Source organism: Hetaerina americana, unplaced genomic scaffold, assembly GCF_022747635.1.
Source record: "Hetaerina americana unplaced genomic scaffold, ioHetAmer1.1.p SCAF_22, whole genome shotgun sequence".
Classification (NCBI taxonomy): Eukaryota; Metazoa; Arthropoda; class Insecta; order Odonata; family Calopterygidae; genus Hetaerina; species Hetaerina americana.
In genome coordinates, this window is record NW_027286786.1 from 5,271,973 (window position 1) to 5,293,265 (window position 21,293).

At 40.3% G+C, this 21,293-nt stretch overlaps 1 protein-coding gene across 1 annotated transcript in view; it reads left to right on the forward strand.

Annotated features, from left to right (window-relative positions):
* The window catches only part of gammaCOP (coat protein (coatomer) gamma), a 36,532-nt gene extending 17,060 nt beyond the window's left edge, over positions 1-19,472 (forward strand). The window contains exons 10-16 of the mRNA XM_071586321.1: positions 913-1,030; positions 3,622-3,747; positions 5,262-5,627; positions 9,690-9,864; positions 15,407-15,501; positions 17,809-18,064; positions 19,026-19,472. Coding sequence (XP_071442422.1) covers positions 913-1,030; positions 3,622-3,747; positions 5,262-5,627; positions 9,690-9,864; positions 15,407-15,501; positions 17,809-18,064; positions 19,026-19,159 — 1,270 coding nt within the window. The 3' untranslated portion in view covers positions 19,160-19,472. The remainder of the gene's footprint in view (positions 1-912; positions 1,031-3,621; positions 3,748-5,261; positions 5,628-9,689; positions 9,865-15,406; positions 15,502-17,808; positions 18,065-19,025) is intronic.
* The last annotated feature ends 1,821 nt before the right edge of the window (positions 19,473-21,293 follow it).

Genomic DNA, 21,293 nt, shown 5'->3' on the forward strand with positions numbered 1-21,293 from the left:
TTTTAGGAATTACTTTCAACCAGATATTAAAACTCTGCTGCTGACTAATAACTCAATGCACTGATTTTGTCGACATTTGTCATAACGGAAACCATTTGCCATGACTTATGTGGGGAAAAATGCTTAATAGTAAATATTTTTTGGGCAAATCAGCTTGTGCTTATACTGGTATGTTGAAGTTATACCAGTATACTCCATCAGAAGAGGCAGGCTGATTTTAGTGCACATTTTGGGGAAAAAAGTGCATCTTCTGGGCCGGGAAATATGGTACCTTGCCCTCCCAAGGCATGTGCCGCACAGCCGAAGCTCATTTGACTTAGAGCCCATCATGTGGAAATTCAAGTTCATGATGACTGACTGTAAGTTCAAATGGCAATGGTCCCTCCTCGAATCAATTGTGATTGGGTGTTGAAACTTCTATGCGTAGGCAGGCAAAGGTTTTGTCGGAACTTGCATGATACAAATTTTGATTGAAGAAAGTAGCCTGGCCTTTTCTGGGAAGAAATGGGCGAACAGTCTCCCTCTGGCCAGTAGAGTTCAAACCGCGACCTTCCACCAAATGTCCATCATGTTGTTTTGCAAGAGTTCACTGACAATATCTTAAAGACGGGATATATATTTCGAAATGGTTAAATGTTTTTTTATGTGAGGTGGAAGTATTTTTGTGCAGCTTAACTCAGAAAATCACTTTCCATTTTAAGGTGGTGAAAACACTATTTTTCAATTTTAAGGGTGGTAAAACTTTAATTTTTTTTCCTCAGAGGGAGAAATAATGAAGTGTTGTCTCATTCCTCCTAAAATGCTCTCTGTCTCAGATAGTGTTGTCATGTACTTCTCTCAAGAGTGTTTATTTCTGTTTTACTTTGATTCAAAGTTCAGTTATTCTCTACGTGGTCCTGTTTCCCATTTCAGGTACATTCGCTTCATTTACAACCGCATGATTTTAGAGAATTCTGCTGTTCGTGCAGCTGCAGTGGCGGCTATGGCTCAGTTTGGAGCCACTTGCCCTGATCTCCTGCCTAACGTCCAGGTTAGTGCCTTCATGCCTACACCAAGGTTTTGGGGATTGAAATGTTTGCTACTATTAACCTTCACATGCAATTATTAAAATATAATTTATTAATTTATATTTCAAATATCTTCCTTAGTATTTTCACAAAATGACTCCCGAAACGTGTCATATTTTCCAAGTTCCCTTATTCTGTGGCATTTAGGCCATAATTTTACATTTCTTGTTAGACATACAAACCTGTAGTATCAGGTTAGACATTTACTTGCATCATCCTCTGGAGAATATTACTTTGTGAGAAGTGTTTAGCATTGAATGAAATTGCAAAATTCATTCTCTTTCGTCCTCGCTGATGGTGCGTGAAGTTTTGCCGTCAAAGGGGCACCTTTTCTAATTATTATGCCTACAATGACTGCTCCCGGGGCATTTTAAAAATTAACATGCAAAAATATTGCAGATATTTGGTAACAAAGTCTTTTTTCCCATCTGGTCAACTAAACATATTCTCTACATGCATAGTGAAATCTCTTTGTTTTTGTCATTCTCAATTCAAGAAATCCTGCCGTCATAATTTCTCGATTGTGCCTAGTCAGACAAAACTAAGAAATATAATAAATGTTAGTGTGTGACCATCCGAAACTTACCTTAAACAACAGACTTCCAAAAATAATTTGAATAATTTAAAATTTCATGCGATTCTATTTAAGACCAGTTACCAATCAAAAGATAAAAAATTTGTGTACTTTTTACTGTAGATTTTTTGAAAGACGATTTTCAATGAAATTGAAGCCATTGCCTTTTAGAGACGAGGGTTATTTGGACAATTACCTCATGGACATTGCAAGTCATCAAGTGGATTGTAAATTGGAGAGTATAAATTATGAAGACATTGAGTGCCTGCTATTTATTCTAGCAAAACACCGCTCTCCCAAGGCATGTGACTTTCTAAATCAATAGTCAATACCCTATGCATATCTCCCTGAACAGAAGTGGACCCTGGATTCAAGGCATTTAAGGAAGGTGATGATGATCACTAAAGCGTTCATCAAAATAGTAATTTTTGAAGATTTTGTGCGTAAGCATTCTGGGCACAAATGGGCTACGTGAAATAATGCATGCAGGCACCAGGGTATCATGAGAAATAGTGGTAGTTATGAATGCATGGGCAAGTGCTTTAGAATTGAAATGTCTTTACTCTCTTTGTAACTTCCCCAACCTGTGTGAGTTGGCAAGTGTTGCCCGCCATTTGGTTTTCAGTGCTTCTTCTTTTGTTGTTGTTGTGGTGGTGGATGGCCTTTTGCTCTGCAGCACATCAAGCCCCCCCCCCCCCAAAAACCTTCATTTTTTGGCTACATCTTGCTCGTAAAAGTGCTCGCATTTAAGAGGCATGCAGGTGCTGTGCAGTTTCCCATTGTCACTTTGCTTTCAACTTGATAGCATCTTCGATCCCTACTTGAGGTGCTTTGTGGAAGGCACTTTGAGTGAGTACGCCGTCCGTCGGATGGGACGTTAAACTGCGGACCCCTTGGCGCCTTTCGTAAAGGGTAGGCTAATGCCGACGCCGGGTTTCTCTCCACCCTTCATCCTTTCCTGTCCATCCCCTATGGCGCAAATGACCTTAGCTGTCGGTCGCCTCCCCTTAAAACTACTACTACTTGATAGCATCTTATCCCGTAGAACGACGTCTTATGGTCCTGTCCTGCATGCTTTTACAACCCTCTCTCTCCATATCACTGCAACACTACATCTGCATAATATCCCATTCTAGGGATTGGTTCCCTAATCCAAACAGTTGCATACTGCTCTTTCCAAAGCAGTTTTGTTATTATTTTTCAATCAATGCTCATATGAAAAAACTATAAACATTGAGTGGATTGTTTTTTCCGTCCCTTTTCAACTGAGTTACAGTTTTTGTTGTTGGTTAAATCATTGGAAAACGAGTTTTTTTTACATGATTAGGATTCTAGCAGTTGAGCATAAAGATGTGCCATCAAATTATTTGTGAGCGTCTGTTTGATTAGCAATCCAAATTTTAATGGAGCATGTAAAGTGAAAAAAAAATGTAAAAAATTATTTTAAAAAATTAAAGAATTTAAGCCGTACTCTTGATAGCAGGCCTTCCTTATCCTTTGCCCTAAATAAAATATGTTCTGTGCCTTCTTTGGTTGTTTAAATCTCCAAAAGCCAAGTAGGAGTATAGATGCTGTAATTACCTGAAGTTTTTGTAGAGAAATAAAATTTTTGATTGCATAAACTAAATAAGCTTGCACGTAAGAATGAATGTCCCTCTCCATGGAGGAGGCACTTGGGTCTTACTTCTATGTGGCCGTGCAGAATTTATCTCATTCTCATGAAGATGTTCATCTACAAACAGGCTGTCGGTGTTTCAATAAATTACTTCCATCGGAATGGAATGGGATCTCAAAGGTGAAATTGCCTTTTCTTCTGAGCTGATTAGTTACGATAAAAGTCTGATGATTTAGTTGAGAGAAGATTTAAGGGGATAGGCACTTAAATTGATATTTTAAATTTGGTCTTGAGTTATATTTTGTCGATGCCCAAGTGTTCTTTCTAAGCTTTCATTTATTTAGCTGAGCAAATCTCTTTTGCAGGTGTTGCTGGCCCGATGTTTGATGGACACGGACGATGAAGTGCGTGACCGAGCCACTTACTACCACAGCATCCTAGCAAGCCTTGATCGCTCCCTCAGCAATCGCTACATTTTGGATGGCTTACAGGTGATACCTTAAAAACAATGCCTCAGTTGTCCAAAGAAACAGTTTTCCATTTCCATTTTAGAACAGTATGTGATATTTTCTGTTGAAGTGTTGCTTTCCTGTAATGTCTTGCAAAACACTCCTCATGTAAGTATTTCCATTCATGCAACTAACTCTATTTTCCACCATAATTACGGGAGGTAAATCTTTAATACTATCATGTAAATTTTTCAGTGTTTAATTTTGAAGTGCAAAGAAAGCCAATTATCCGAATCCCATCATCCAGTGGCTGCTTAATCCTTTGGCCTCTCCTCTAGTCCGCTCCTCTTCACGCCCTTCCCTCCTTCCTCATTTCTAATGGCGTTTAAACTGGTGGTTCTTGCATGGGGAGTGCAAGACACTCCAGTCTTGTTTATACACCTCTGTTCTGTTAATTCCCAAAGTGATATCCTTTCTCCAATAACTTGTTTTATTATAAGCTTATATATAATTTTTATCTTAATATTTGTACCATTCAGGTTGTATTCTCAAGTTTTAAATGGCATTTCTAATACTATGGGATGTGGAAATACACTAATTTACTATAATACAATGAATAAAAATAAAAAAAATTAGCCACGAAAGCATTAAATTAGCAAAAAAAATTACATTTTAGTCTTTCAGCAAAGCTCGTGACAATGAAATGAACAGCAAAGTGTATGGATGGCCTGATCAGTGAGAGAATGCATGCACAAACATCTATGATCAATGTGCTGGGCCGAATTGAATTAGATTAACCTTGTGGAACTCTGATGCCAAGTTGCAGGAATTAATCTTTCCCTCCCACTCCTCCCTCCCTCCCCTCCCATCACCCACAGTCGATTTCTCCCCTTGAACTACTCTGCACGTGTACCTGATTGCAATCACTCTATTTTTGGTCACCTGATTTCATTGATTTGCGATGAAATTTAGATTGTGTGCGGTGAAGTTTAAATGGAAACCCCAATGGATTTCACAATAGATTTTGCACCTAGGTTTCTGATACCAAGAAAGCTCGTAGATTCCAAGGCAAAATTTACTCAAATTTTTAATTCAGAGTCGAAGTTGTTCTAGTTGTGGAGTGTTCAGATTTTGAAGGCAAATCTTTAGTGCCTTTTTACAATCAGGTGTTCTTGAAGGTAATCGGGATATTTCCCAAATTAATGTCCCCCTGAGATCCATGAGTGTAATAGAAGTAATGACTTGTGTGTGTGAGTGTTTGAATAAGTAATCATTCAAACAAAATTCAGTTTTACTTTCTCTTTAAGTAGATCATTTTGGCAATTGGTAAAAGTTTTATGCTCCGCATTTATTTGGAATTTGTAATAAATCCATTTAGCGGATGTGGGATTTAAGAAATACTGTGGTAGTACTCTAACATTTTCCACGCATTGAATGTATGTTAAAATGCGTGCTCTACACATCATAATGTATGTCGACCGATGAGAACCATGCCTGTCGCCCTTGAATGAAAACTGAAAAGGCCTCTGCCCTAACGTGGAACGTGTTCTTCGTAGGTGTCCATCCCGAGCCTGGAGTGTGCCTTGCATCAGTACACGATGCACCCGACGGAGGAACCATTTGACCTGTCGTCCGTCCCCATCGCTGCCCAGAGGCCGCCACAGGGCGTGGAAGAGGTTCGCGTGGGTGGAGTGGAAGGGGAAGGAGGCACCAGCCTCCCGGCTGCAGCCGTGCCCATCCGGGGCATATCCACCAACGAGCCCACGCGCCTCGCCGAGAGGCTCAAGGCAGTTCCCGGCCTCGAGCTGCTCGGCTCCGCTCCACCCTTCCGATCCAGTGAGCCAATTGAGCTGACCGAGTCGGAGACGGAGTACGTGGTGCGGTGCATCAAGCACATGTACAAGGACCATCTCCTCCTGCAGGTGAGCCGTGGTCCGACGGGGGTGGTGCTGGTGGGGATGGAATCGGCTACGTTTGACGCATGTGTGATAATAAATGCACATGCTTAGATAAAACACACACGTGCACCCACATTCAGGTATGAAAACCTGCCAAATGGCAAAAAGATATTCCGTACATATATAGGTGTGGGACAAAGGGAGGGCCACTGCAGATCATAAACAAAGGGCTAGTGGGGAAAGTCAAAGGGTGTGGATTCTGAGCGGAAAAAGGTCTGCAGATGGAAAGGATGCACAAGTTATTGCTTTGGGTTCATGAGAGTTGTGGAGGATATTTTTTATTTAGAAGGGGTCCTGGGCGTCCATAGTGAAGGGGAACATTGTGCAAATGGGTGAGAAACTGGTGGAGGGAGTTGGGATTGTGAGAGTGACCACAGATGGAGAGTGGATATGGAAGAGAACCTTAGGTGTGCGGCAGGTGGCAGCTGGTATAATGGAGATACCCTTGTTTATTTTTCGGTTATATCTGGGCAGAGGCGAGGGATTTTTGATTGGCGAGAGGAATTTTGATGAATGCCAAGGAAAGTGGTTTCTGAGGACGAATTAGGGGAGATGAAAGAGAGAGGAGAGTAATTCTTGAGGGATGAAAAATGTTTGCAGGGCGTGGAAGGGGAAAGAGTTGTGGGTTAGGATAAGGTGAGAGAGAGGAATATGTGGGGAGTTTGGATATGAAGAGGTGATGAGTGAGGGATGAATGCGCAAAGGGATGTCCAATGCAAGTGGTGGTGGTTTGGGTGTCCTCAAGGGGAGAAATTGGGCGGAGGAGGTTGAGGGAATGGTATGTCTTTTTTATCATAGGATGGGAGAAAGTGGAGCGATGATTGGAGGTTGTAGTGGACAAAATACAGAAATTCTCTGTGTTGGCGAGTTGTGGGGAGACATGATTGGTCAACATGGGATGTCAGTTTTACTTATTTGGTGCAGGATGTAGAAGTGGCGATGAGGCAGGGTGGGAATGGAAATATGTGTGATGGAAAGAGAGGCCATTAGCACTGGGCAAGGGGATGATTTCTGTCCGAAATTCCATGTTAGTGTTGTTGGGTTGTTTGAGCTTGTGTGCGGTGTCTGATGGTTGAATTTTCGCTTCTTTAATGCAATCTGTAGTGTTGAGAATGACTGCTATGGAGCCCTTACTGGTCAATGCGGTGACCTGGTCAGCATTGTTGGTGAGTGGTAACCAGGCTGTGCTTTCTACTTGAGATAGCTTGGATTGGGGTTAGTGGGAATGTGGGAAGGACTCGAGGCACAAGGAGCGCAGAAGGTTGATGAATATATCTGCCGGGTGTGTGGTGGGGAGATGCTTTGGCTCATGATGGGACGCAGGTCTAAATTTGAGGCGTGCGTTGTTTATTGGCTTGGGTGGTATTTGCGGTGGGGGTTGGAAATTTCAATAAACTTGTCATTTTAAATTTCTGCCGAGATACCTGGATGGATGATCACATGGTTAGCTTTTTGGGTGGGAGTGAACGAGGGCCCGTTGTTCAGGAGAGATGTCTCATGGGAGATCAAGGGTGTTGACAAAAGGGTTAAAACCACTTTGCTTGCTGGGTCAGGTGAATTGTCACATGGCTCGGGAGAATGGGCGAAGGGTCATTGTTCCGTGGGATCAATTTTTGGGGAACCTCGGAGGATTAGAGGGGGTGGGAGAGGAAGGTTGAAAAGGGACGCCTCCATGTTTGTGTCTTTGTGAAAAATATACATTAAATACTTAAAATTAATCAAGTATCCTTCGGGTTAATCACTTTTGGGGGTTTTGAAGTATGTAACATGGTATTTTCTTGCCTGTGAATTCCATAATGATGAGAATAGAACTGTGAAGAATAGCTTTAACACTGATACGAGTACTGAATGTATTACATTGCTTGACTGTTTTGCCACAATGTGATGGTTTGTTTCCAAAATTTCACTTATTACAGTTTTGATGTTATTCTTAGTGCATGTAAATATTCTTTGTCCTAGAATGTGAATGTTTTGCAAAGATGAGGATAAGTTATTTGCATCTGTTGAAGTGTGTGTGGAAAGTTTGTGGATAACATCTAGCCTTTCAGAAGCAATTCTTAGCAATGAAGGTGATTCTGATGACGAGCCCTTAGCTACTCCCTCATCTTTCAGTATTTGGTCAAGCAGCGAGTTACTTACTCTGCATGTTTTCCCTGTTGACTCATTCACTTCTGGTGTAAAGGAAACAACTGTGGCTTTACCGAGAATAGTCGTGAACATGACTACTTTGAGGTATTATGTGATGGGTGCTTGATGGGTTACATTGTGAAGGAGACCAGTTAATACCATGTGGGTACAGTGACTGCATCGGTTATCTCTCCAGAATCAGAGCATGCAAATCAAAGATTAAGATACTGAGACATTTTATTGAAAATTTTGTTAGTTTAAAATTAATTGTTAAAACTTTTCCGTGAATTAAAACTGTGTATCTAGATGAATTTATTATTATTTATATCTGTTTGAAATCAGGAAGGATAAAGGTTACTGAGACACTACACCTTCGCTTTTCAACGCACATGACAAGTACATTTTGGGAGAGTAAGTTGCAGCAAAAAGGGTTAATGCCATGGATGTTATTCATTCAAATTAAGTCTTCTTTACCCCTTGTTAGTCATTAAAACATTGGATCATCAAGTGTGAAGCTTCTATATTATCAATTTTCAATCAGATCAGTTAAAAAATCCAACGGTTCAAATCATGCTAAAAAGATTCACTGACTAAATGCAGTTACCTGTTTGCAAATTCCAGTGCATTCTAAATTTCTGCATGTCATAGAACTAGAAATCATGTTAACATTGAAATTTATTGAGCACACAAGAAGGTGATGTTTCCATGAAGATTAATTAGTGCTTACAAATTTGTAGAACATATTAGCTAAAAAGGTGATGCATCTAATATTTGTGTAAACTCTATTCTTAATGGATGGAATTCACTCAATGCCGAGGTCGTTAAAATGTGCGCAACACTTGATGGGAGGTGTGAAGTATGAGTGAGCACCTTGTTTCCTGGAAACTCACGGACATTTGTGTGGGAAATAATTACTAAATGGCATTTGATTATTGTAGTTAACTCCCATTATTTGGTGCCTAGACAACTAATGAAGCAAGGATAAGTGTGTGGGGTTTCTGCTATCTTCTTAGCAGGTATAAAAACAATATGATTGTGTCCTTTAATTTTTTGCGCAACCTATGAACACCTCATCAGTGATTTTCCCCTGATTTTAATCACCTTTCCCCACTAATGTAAAATAGAAGCAAGGGTTATCCACAATCTTACAATAGTATCTATTTTAATGAGAAATTAATCAATCCAAATTCATTCTTTCCATATTATTCTATACGGTCGGAAAAGATTTTGTTAAGTTTTATGAATGAAAGCAGTGTGAACCAAAATCGAGTGTTATCGAACCAGTCGGTAAGATTTGTCTCCAATTAGCAGTGGAAATTAGCTCCCAAATAGTTTTGAATGGCTATTGCTTTTCATTTAATGTAACCATAGTATATATATACTCTTGTCTCTCCATTTGAAGCATCTATCTTCTTAGTCTTGACCTTGTTCTTAAAGTGATGTTGACCAAGCATTGATATGTGTACTTGATCAGCCTCACTCACCTCACCTTCCTCGCGATATCTAAGATTTTAATTTTCATTTTTAGAACTATGCGCAAATATTATTAAAATTTTCTCCAAAAACCACTAATAAAATGTCTTGAGGACAACTTTGGAAAAATGATCACTAGTGACACTAAATTGCTCGCGGGACGGTGCTAAACACAGGCTGAAGTGGCTGGCGGGCAACCGTTCGGGGAACTTCCCCTCTCCTTGTCACTCGTCATGTGGAAAGTCAGTCATTTTCGGGATCAATAGCTAAGCTCAAAATGGGGTTTGCTTGGTATGTGAGGTGCTCGTCAAGTGAGGTTCCTTTGTATTGTTATGTCCCATGAAGAGTAGTGAATTGTGAATTTCTAAGGAATTGAAAATTGAAAGGTAATATTGCGATTGCATGCGAATGGCAATTCCCTTCCAGTTTGAGTGCACCAACACACTGAATGACCAGTTGCTGGAGAATGTCCGTGTCCAACTGGAGTGCCCAGAGGAATTTGAAGTGGTGAAGGACGTGGCTTTGGCACACCTGCCATACTCGGAGACGCATTCTTCATACGTCCTGCTCCAACTTCCGAGGACCCTCTCCGCCACCACAGGTGAGAGGTCTTGTCTACTCTGGAAACAAGTGTTTCACCTATTGCCAATTTTATTGCATCATTTGCTAATTGTTTGAGTGAAGATTTAAGATCGGTCCGATATGGTTGTGTGTCACTCTTTAATTTCCTTTTTCCTGTATTTTCTCTTTCTTTTGTGGTAACATTGGCGGTACACTTTCATATTTGCAGTTTTTCAGGTGGTTTGAGCCTCATTAGTGCCACGGGCCGATATATTGGTCCTTGCTCCACGGGCAGAATGTGCCACGAGCCAATATATCGGCTCGAGAGTAAACCATAATTAAAAGCATTATAACTTGGTACATTTGTAATGGATGTTAATTACGAGGGTCATCCGGAAAGTAGTACCCGTTCGTGCCGCATGAAGTGCTGACGACGCGAGTAGCCGCTGGACGAGGTCAGATAGCTTCAGTGGCTTGTCTGCCTTCTCTGAGCCAAGTTGCGTGACGCTAGCATTGCCTGTGTTGTTTCTGTGATTGTTTACAATGTTTAAAAAAATTGAGAACGCCGCCAGTTGTGAAGTGAGGGCAGTGATTAAATTCCTCAATGCAAGAAACGTTCGCCCATGTGATATTCATCGCCAATTAAAGGAGGTGTATGGAGACAATGTAATGGACGAGTCGTCTGTTCGGCGGTGGTGTCGCAACTTCAACATGGGGAGGGGGAACACACACGACGATGAGCGTTCGGGGAGACCGTCTGTCATTACAGACCAACTGGTGAGCTCAGTTGACGAATTCGTGAGGAACGATCGGCGCGTCACAATTGATGACATCTGTGAGCATTTTCCCAATGTTTCTCGAACAATTGTTCATGAAATTGTTAAACACCATCTGCATTATGCAAAAATTTGTGCAAGATGGGTCCCTCGCGTATCTCAATGAGCTGGCGGCGAAGGACTATGCAGCAGGAATACAGAAACTTGTCACACGTTATGACAAATGCCTTAATTTGCTTGGAGATTATGTTGAGAAGTAGTTTAAAGTATCCTCTTTCAAATAAAATTTTTTATGTTTGTTAATATTTACTTTTGTGTCTTTATTTCACGAACGGGTACTACTTTCCGGATGACCCTCGTAGTTTTGGTGTTATTTGAAAGGGTGTATTCTGTACTTATCGTTAATGTATTTTTTTTATTTTTAGTATGTATTGTGAATGATTTTAGTCTTGTAACTCCCTCTTATTTGTGACGTGTATGTGTTTACGCATCACTGAGCCTAAGTAATTAAGATGTTTGAAACTGGATAGTTTCTTTTTAATTTTCACAGTGTTTCCTAGCATGAATTGATACAAAGGATGCTAACACTCTTGAATTTTATGATACCTCAAGAAAGTTGAGTACATTGAAGGTGCAATGAAAAGAAATTACTTTGTAAATGCTTTGCTTCGTTTTGCTATCCATCAGAGGCTGCATGGGGTCAAGTGATTCAATGCATGGGGAGACGCCGTCTGCAAATCTGATGGAGGGGGTTACTTAGCTGGTATCATGTGGTTGAGAAGGCAGAAGTTGTCATTTATTATGAAGATAATGCCCTCTGTTTCCTTTGAGGGGAATCAGGTTTTACTTTGTGAGTGGAAGGTTTCATGGAGCTCAGGCTTGAAAATATTAAGGGTACATGGAAGATCACCTTTCTCTTAATGTGCCAACCAAAACTACTTGAGATGAAAGCATAAATGATTATTTGGTCTATTATCTCTAATCGATTAGTGATGATTCTTGAGAGAATCATTGCAAGGAGAGAGTGTTTGGGGGGAGGCCTAGTGGTTTCTGATTCCGTTGTCATAAAGGGGAAAAAACGTAGAGTGATTGGTGATAGTGGTGGAGGTGATGTGAGTGGTGATGATGATGTTCAGTGATGATGCTGATTCCATGCAGTCACTGGAATTACGCAGTCAATGGAAACAGGGATATCTGTTGTCCTACCAACTTCAGTGACCCTAAAATCCCAGGATCCAAGCATGTGCCATGGCCTGATGCCGACCCCATCGGTTGCTTCAATTTGTTTTTCACAGGGAGTCTGTGGAATATATTTGTACTCTTAAGCAAACAGTTATGCGGAGCAGTTTTTTAGCTTCCCGAGACACCTTGTCGCCAGGATCAAGAGTGACACGCAGTCACAGTAATTGCAATGATAGCATTCATTGCACTTACATTGGAAATGGGCATTACTCAAAGGCCGACCATTTGTTCATCCTGGGCTGATGATTCTCGCTCCATTCCGTGGTTTCGTAAAATGATGGCAAGGAATCATGTTCAATGACTTTTGAAATTTTTTCATCTCAATGATAATTCAAAACTTATACCACCAGGCAATGAAAAATATGACCCTTGCACAAAATTTCAACCTATTGTTGACTAAGCCAACCATCTATTTCGCCATCAGTACGCACCCCATTAGCACCTGTGTTGATGAAACATTAGTTGGTACTAAAAGTCATTCTCAGCTGCTTCAATGTCTGCCCAACAAACATCGCTGCAAATGGGGCATAAAATTTTGGATGTTATATGACTCTGGTAAACTATTGTTTTGATTTCTGCTGCTATCGTGGAGCAAAGAACAAGGAAGATAGAAGAGACTTGCAGGAGTATGGACTAAGAATTGTGATTGTAAATGGCTCTTAAATATAGGAAATTATCTCATGAAGGGGTTCCATGTTGTTGGGACAACTTTTTCACAAGTGTTGACTTGGCACGTGAACTTTTCAAAAGGCATTCAATTTCGACAGGGACTTTGAATAGGAAGGACGATCCCCTAGGATTGAAAAAAAATATAATGCCGGGGAAAAGAAATATCACGAGAAGGATGAAATTTTTTCTCAGGGCAAAGAGAATAAAAATCAGAGAGAAATCCCATTCTACTGCTTTCCACAAAAGCAGAAGCACGTCACTAAGAAAGCATGTGTAATAAATTTTTGTCCCCTGATTTATTCTACTTATTTTTGGGACACACCTTGTCGACATGACAAAACTAAGAAAAGAGTGAGGCCACAAATAATAGCTCTGTTCAATGAGTACATTGACACCTCTGACAGGATGGTTTATTCTTACTTAGGTGAATGTCATGCAATAATGTTTTTTTTTGTAACTGCACGTATGGATCTCAACTCGTGTATGATCTACAAAGAGAATGCTCCAGCAAAACAAATGAACAGGCTTCAATACACATCAAGCATGTCCTGGAATCTGAAGGCTTAGGAAAGCAGAGTGTGAAGTGACTACACCTGCAGCTCTTTGGATTAGTAGGTCAAAGTTCGACTATGGACTGGACTTCCAGGCAAGAGAGAAAAAAATTGCATTGTTTGCGGTGGTAAACATGGTGAGAAGAGGTCTAGGTCCCGATCTGTGTGTATGACTACAGTATTTGCGTGGTTGAACGTAGGTGTTGGGTGAGCAGTCCTGGAGTGTTAGGAGTTTGAAAGGAAGGAGGGAATTAGAAAATGACAGCATGCTGCAGTCAACGAAAAGTTGGGCCATTCACCAAATTCTGGCTATTTCCCTGTGATTTTTTCTATGGAGCTTCCAAGTGAATTTGTTTATGCAATAATTGTAGTTTTATTTGTGTGTATGAGACACAGTTATTACTATACTATATATTATATTGGCACAACTATACTATTTTGGCTCCTGCACAAAAATTTATTTTGTGGCAAATTCTTTTTCAAACTAATTTTGCTGTAGTAATTACATTTATCCTTCATGCACTTTATCAGAATCTTATCAACAACAAGTAATTAATTCTTATTAAAGTAAAGAAAAACATTGCATTCATATCTGAAAGAGTAACGTGGTATTGTTTTTTTTCTCAAGGTGTTACAAAACTCTCAAGTTCAAGCTGGCACCTTTTGCTAGTGCCTCCAAATTTCGGCGGCACTTGGCGGGTTAAAGAGGCTTCATCTCCGTTCGCCATCTGCCGAACCTCTCTCTCCCTTCTCAGTGTCTTGAATGTTCGAAAGTGCATGGAAACTTTGAATTTATACTTCTGAAGAGGAAAAATGTGTGAATTTGGGTTTATGTAAAATTGAGTCTGGGGGGGGATAATGGTTTAAAATTGCATTTTTATGTTGAATTAATGAAATTATTATTTGGTATTCTCTTGTTTAAGGCAATATTTACACAGGCTGAGCAAAGATAAATTCTCTTGTCTCTCCTAATGAAACAAACCTGAACATCCTACTCTATAACAAGCCTCCATCACAGCCTTCACCATTCCATTGCCAATCAAAATACTATTTTCTAGGGAATATTTTCCGGGCAACTTTTTTCTCTTTAACTGTTTTATTTTAAAAGCATGAGTTCCTAATGGCACTGAAAATACCTGGAACACTGATGTAGATGGCATGGCTGGCACCAGAAAGCCTGAATCGGCCTTCATTGTACTTTTGCCTTGCCTCGATTTGGTTTTTCAGTAAACTCTTGATTATCCATTCCGCGCACTATCCTCTTCTATTTTCTCTCAGCACATCGAAATTTTACTGAAATTACAATCTTAAAGGTAATTAAATGCTCTCTTTAACTTCAATTTTCAATTTTTTTTATGATACAAGTTCGAAATAACTGGGTTTTTCCTAAAAGTTTTCAGTTTCACAAAATTAAAAGTTGTTAAAAAGATTTAATGTTTTAATTGAAACATGATTGTACCGTTAGTACTTTCCTATAATCATTTCCCTCACATTCATTAGCCCTGAGAATTCCATATTCTCCTTCAAGGCAAGAGCAAATATGCAACTTTGCTCTATATCACGAATAAGTCTTTGACTATCAACAATGCATTCCTTTGATCGGTACATCACGTGACAAATATGAATCCGCATAAGCGATCCTTTTGTCCTTTGCCAGTCATTTGTCTTTCCCTGGCTACGCAATGGTTTTAGCTTTTTGAGGAAAATGTGTTCTGATATTCCCTTGACATCAGATAGTTCCCATGTTCTTGTAAAAGTATATTTTCACCCTATCATGAAATTGGTTGGAAAAAAGGAAGGGAAAATTGTACTTTCCATTGCAAAGGAAACTCACACGGAATAAAAAAGGAGTCTCTCCCCGCATTTGTAGAGGGTGCGCCATCATGACTTCCTCTTTTGTAAAGCAAAACTCCTTTAAAAAGAGGAGTTAGGTTGCCGCATCCTGTATGTATCTGTTTATATGGCATGACTGTATCTTCCGTGTATTTTGATCGTATGTGCTTCATGGTGAGCGCATCCGCTAGTGGGAGAGAGTAACTGTAATCATACCAAGGGAGAGAGTGCACTGTACTTAAAATGCTAGTGCCTGTGCGTGGAGATTAGTACCAAGCTGACAGTGCGTGCTTTCCCTTGGCACTAATGTGCGCAGGGAAACTGTTCTCTTCTTGTGCCCACTCCGAGGGTCCCTCCCCTCTCACATCATGCCTGGTGTCCCGGAAGCCTCGACACCTACACATCACTTGCAGAGGAAGCCATGGGATGTCGAGAGGCACTGTTTCTTTTTAAACTGTGTAAGGGGTCATAATTTTGCCCTCAAAGTCATCTCCTCTTTTTTCCTGTTCAGGGACCTTTGGTGCCACGTTGAAGTTCCTGGTGAAGGATTGTGACCCAGCGACTGGGCAGCCTGACTCAGAAGAAGGATATGATGATGAATATATAGTAAGTGAAGTCTTGAAAACCCCAGGAATGATGCATGGAAGGGAGGCTGAGGGTGAATGCATTGCTCGAGGGGATTGGTGTTGCCAGAGGGAGTGGGTGAAGTCTCCTTGCTCTGATAGGGGTACGTGCGATCATTAGTGTTGCATTCGCATCAGTAATAGCCGTGGTGATGCAGAGGAGTGAGGTAGAGTGGAGGTGGCCTCAAAAGGGATAATTTCTATGCAACGAGGTGAGGAGTGGACTAGGTGTTGGAGGTAATGGTCTACAAATGAAGGAATGCAATTTCTTCATTCGTATTCAAGAATGGTCAATTTTGTTTTGGGTCCACCCTGTCAACTTTTTACACTGGCCAGGAGCAAGTCAATAATGGATTATTGATGAATATTAAATTGCATTTAACCTTAATGTAGGTATTACGGGAACAGTATTGTAACATTACATCCATGTGTTACACATTTCATACTCTCAAGTATGACTGCGTGTTTGTAATTTGGGTGAACTGTTGTTGAAAACCTTTCAGTCATCATTCAATCTACTCATAAATCTTATCTTTATAGCTAAAGAACAACTTGAAACCCTTAAATGAATTCTCATGAGTTGTGGTATTCCAGGAAGTTATGACCCATTCACAAATCTGCAAAATGCCTATTGCTCCTTCCTCATGGTGTCACCTCAAAATTTGTAGACTGCATCCAACTGTTCCCCCCTCTCTCTTCTCATTCTCCTTCGACCATTCGACTGAAACGCTCCCTCTTTCAGGAGTGAAGCATTAAATAAATCACACAACTCAATAATTTCACCAAAAAGAAAAAAACTGTGGAAACAAATTACTCCAAACAATTGTTTTTCAAAAGGGCAGAATGGAATAGGAGACTTAAGTACCTATATTAATATAAATGAGAATTTTTAGATTGCCTGAAATTTCAACTCTTAATTTTAGTTATTAAGAAGCACCCTATATTATAGGTGTGTGGTGAGAGGTAGGAAGAGTGCATCTAATACTCTTGGCAAGGGTGTTCATTTGGGACAGATGGAGAGCATTCTTTCGGGCGTGAGTGGTATGGCCTCATGAACTGTGCAACAGGAACTTTTGCGTATAACTCCTTTTGTGGAAGTATGGATACTTATGTCTGTGGAGGTAGTTTAAAATTAAATCAGGTCAAATGCTTCTTGATGCTGTAATATCACTCCTGAACCCACACCATCTTCTATTCCTTGACGTAATATTATGGAGATGAGAATAGGTATTGTGATGTTACAATCATAAGTTACAGTGTCTCAAATTATGTGGTAAAACATTAGTATTTTGGAGAGAAACACACTTGCAATAATGTGTCCATTGCCACCATTCCCATTTGATAATGCCATTTTCCATTTTCAATTAAAGCATCGAGACTAAGTTGAAATGAGAATATGTGAGGCCGAATACTGCAGTCTTATTTCTCTGCAGTATATGCGTAGAACTTGGTGCGAACACCTGAAAAAATGTCTGTATTATCGGGCATAAACAGGAGCAACTCAATAAATTGAGAGCATATCAATGGCCATTAAAATGAAAAGAAAGACAAAATATTAACCCTAAGGTTATCAAAAAGTTGTGAAGAAGATGGGATTCAATGGCATTATCAGGAAATTGCGCAAACAAATTTTATTGAATGGAAGAGAAAGTGAGTCCACATTAGGGTCCATGTCAGCGGTCACTTGCGCACTTGGTTGTACAATCCCGAGTGACTCTTGTCAGGAATGCCTGCAGAACGCACCAAGTTGTGGCCAAGACTGAAAGCTAGGCAAATAAATTGCTATCCATAGAAACGTAGCGTGGCCTCATGAAATGAGGGTCATTGGGAGGCAAGATGGAACCCCCTGCCCTTAAGGGACACCCAGTGTGAAGCTCATTCGTGGTTCTACACCTCTGCTTCTCGGCCTTGAAAATTACTCTGTGCCTTCAATTAATGATAAATCACTAAGTGTTAAATCCTTTGACTGTATAAACAACTTAATGTGAGACTGTTGTGGAATAGACGCCCCTTAAAAGAATTGAAAGCACATTTCCCAATTTCCTTGCATAGCCATCGAGTCTGCGCAATTGTGAATGATGATTCAGTCCAGATGGATGGGGTTGTGCTCGATCGCTTGACCTTTGAAGGGCTTTGTTCTGCGGAACCCTAGTTGCCAGTATTCCATTTTCAAGGGTGCAAAGCGGAGGGAGTGGTGTGGTGGTGGTGGTGGTGGTGGTGCTTTCATGCCATCGATCCCTCAAAACTTGACCATCTACACAAACTCCTTGTTCTCTCTCTCCCCTTGCAGCTGGAGGATATAGAAGTCTCTCTGTCCGACCACATGCGCAAAGTGACCAAGGTCAACTTTGCTTCCGCTTGGGAGGAGGCAAGTGGCGGGTTGAATGCCGAGCCTCCCACGCAGTTTGAGCTCGAGGACACGTACTCGCTGAGTGGCAACCTGGAGGAGGCCGTGCGCAACATAATCCGCTTCATGGGCATGGCTGCGTGCGAGAGGAGTGATCGCGTCCCAGAAGGGCGCAGTGCGCACACCCTCCTGCTCTCGGGTGAGTGCCCTCTCCCTTCATACACCCCGCTCCGTTGCCCATGTGCCCAAGGGTAGAGTGCCCGGGGCGATGCCGTCATAAAACCTCTTTGTTTCCATCTCTGCCTGGAGGTCACGCTCCCTCTCTGGGTGCTCGGATGACCAGCAGCTCCATATTATTTGTCAAGAAGACACTTTGTAGTTTCAGTGATATTACATACAGTTAAATGCGTGATTATTCATGCATGCATCTGTGCTACTCTCTCTCTCTCTCTTCCTAGAACCTCGGAATTTATAAAAAATTACAGTACTTGAGATAATTAATTGCTTTAAAACTTCTATATGCTTTTGAAAACTCACAAGTTTTCAATATCTGGGCTTCCTTTAACGTTTCTGATTTCACAAACTAAAAACTGTCAATATTATTTAATTTTTTGATTTCAACAGTTTTAAGTTACCCCGTGCTTTCATTTCATCATTAATTCCCTTGAATTCATTAGATTGATGTGATAATTCCAAATTCTCCTTTGAAGTTGTATCATGTGATGAATATAAATATTTACGCATCAGCAGTCCTTTGTCAATATTCATCCTTCACCGGTCATTAGTTCTTTTTCTGGCTGCGTGATTGGTTTAGCTTTCTCTCAATACGTTCTGCTATTCACTTGATGGCAGTTCTGTGTTCTTGTTGCACCATAATTCCATCTTTATTAAAATGGAAAAAAATTGTGCTTTCCATAGCTAAAAAAACTCAAATTGATGTGGCGGAATGACCGAGGAAAGTCTCTCTCCCTGTGTGTGTGTCTATTTGTTTACATCATGGCCATATTTTCCGTGTGTGTTATCTGCATTTTTTCATTCTCTGTGGTTCATCCTGCTTCCGCGAGCGCACGGATCATATCGAGGGAGAGAGGGCACGGTGTATGCTTTGTAAACATGTGCACTGCTCTCTTGCCTGCTCGACTGACTCTGTTTAATTCCAGGTGTATTCCGAGGGGGTTTTGAAGTCCTCGTGAGAGCCAAGCTGGCACTGGTGGGTGATGGCGTGACGATGCAGCTCACCGTGAGGTCCACTAATCCAGATGTTGCGGAGCTCATCACGATGACTGTTGGATGAGTGGTGCGAGTAGATGGTGTCTGTGGATGGACAAAGGGTTCTTTTTGTAAAGTTTATTATATAATATTGGGTGATGTGTCCCTTGTGCGAAGTATCAGACGTAATAAGTGACCCCATCCTCTGGTCATTTGTTCACTGTTGAAGAATGCCCTATATTATTCACGAGATGATTCTGTCTTCGCCTATGATGCAAGGCACTCAATCTGCTGGCGTTAGCGGCTGGTACTCTGCGAGAGAGTTGATTGAGAATCATTCCATGCATTTGAATGGAGCTGCTGTAATTCCTCAGATGAGGAAGCAATAAAAGAGTTGTTTTAAAGATTGTGTGTTTTGTTTGTGCATTTTGGTTTTCCCTATGACCCAAGTACAATGTTTTAGGTAAGAGTCATGAAATGCAACAATTTCAGAGTGTAAAAATCAAGGGAAATCAAAAAAATCTAAAAAAAATTGAGGGATTCGGCTTGAAATCCCGGTCAAGGCGAATGATTTTTACTCTCAGAAATTGTTGCATTGAAATGCATATTAGTGGATGATTACGTTGAAAGTCACTGTTCCTGCAGTTTCTTGGATATTTGAGTAAGAGAAATGTTGATCAGTGATACTAGTCAATTTACGAACCCTTAAAAACCAGCTGTAATCATTTTTTAATCTTATCCTGTGGGACTCATGACGTAATAGGCATTTTGATGAGATTCTGAATTTTCATTGGTATATGGTGTGCAAACCATGAACACTTGTGAATTGATTTAGAGCGGTTGGGCCGGTGGTCCTGTAACCATTCACTTCTGTAAAGTTTGAAATTACTCTAAAATTATTATTTTGATTGCCTTCAAATTTATTTCTCTGCGTACTGTGGAAATAAAATTGATTAGTGTATGCGAAGCATGAAGAAAGAATCAAAGGCTGCATTCCCACGGGAAAACCTGTTTTTCCTGTGGAAACAAATTCTTAAATTCTTTCCTCATGTTTTACAAATGAATTTTCACCAAGTATTGACTTCAATCATCTCTCAAATAGTTTACGTTAACTTTCTTCCATCGATCGTTATCAATTAAAGATTGATATCCCATTTTAAATTTGAGGTTTTTATTGGGAAGATGAATGAGGATACAACATTTAATTCCTGTTATTACTCTTGTTTGCAAATCAACATTTTTTAAAAGCACATCCAATAATATATTGACAAACTGGTCCTTTTCTGTGGATTAAAAAGTAATTCTTTCTTTCAAGAATAAAATATTTTCTTTAAAATGATTTCTTTAATGTTTATGCTTTGGAAATGGTAAAATTGTTGTTTTAATGTTTAACAGGGGTTGATATATTTCTGTGCTTGCATATTCACTTCACCGACTTATAACTCTCTCGTCTAACCCATTTCCACGAGATGAATTTGACAGGAAAATGAGTGGAATTTCGATGATGTAAATGAAAATTAATGACACTAATTGAGGCAGCAAAGCATATAGAATCAAAGATGGTGAGTTTTTATTAGTTGTTTTATGTTCATTAGTTTCAACCCTCTTCTCTTCCTTAATCATTGTCCAACTGTTTTCTGCTCTTCTGGGTAGAGGAAACTGTAGAACCTTTTTCCCATTTCCCTCCCATCTAGTCTTGGTGTTCTGGAAGGTAGACGGAGACGTTCCGAAGGGTAATGTTTGTCCCTTGAGTGAATGACTCATCCAAGACTGTTGTCCAGAAGTGCTGTGAGTGATTTGGGGTGAGGGAAGAAGGTACACATGGCCAGAATATGAACTTGTGGTAGAGAATTTGTAATCTCTCCAGAAGATTCAGCCTTGCATCTTCCCAGTAAAATATTCTGGAGGTGAATTAGTCCTCAAATTGCATCTCATGGTGGAAAATACCAGGGGGAGAATATCAGTCATAATGGTAAAATGTAGGATGAAGATATGAAATGCCAAGTCCCTTGGAGCTATTGACAAACTGGAAGATATGGACATAAAAATGGCTAGGATGCAGCTAGATGTGTTGGTGAAATATTATTATTATTGCTAATCTACCAGTTAAGGTAGGTTTTGGATGGACACCAACAGCAAAATAAATATCTTGTCTGTCCTAGCAAAATACAACCCAACATTCTACTCTTCCCATCTGTGTACTTCCTTCCTTCCTTCAT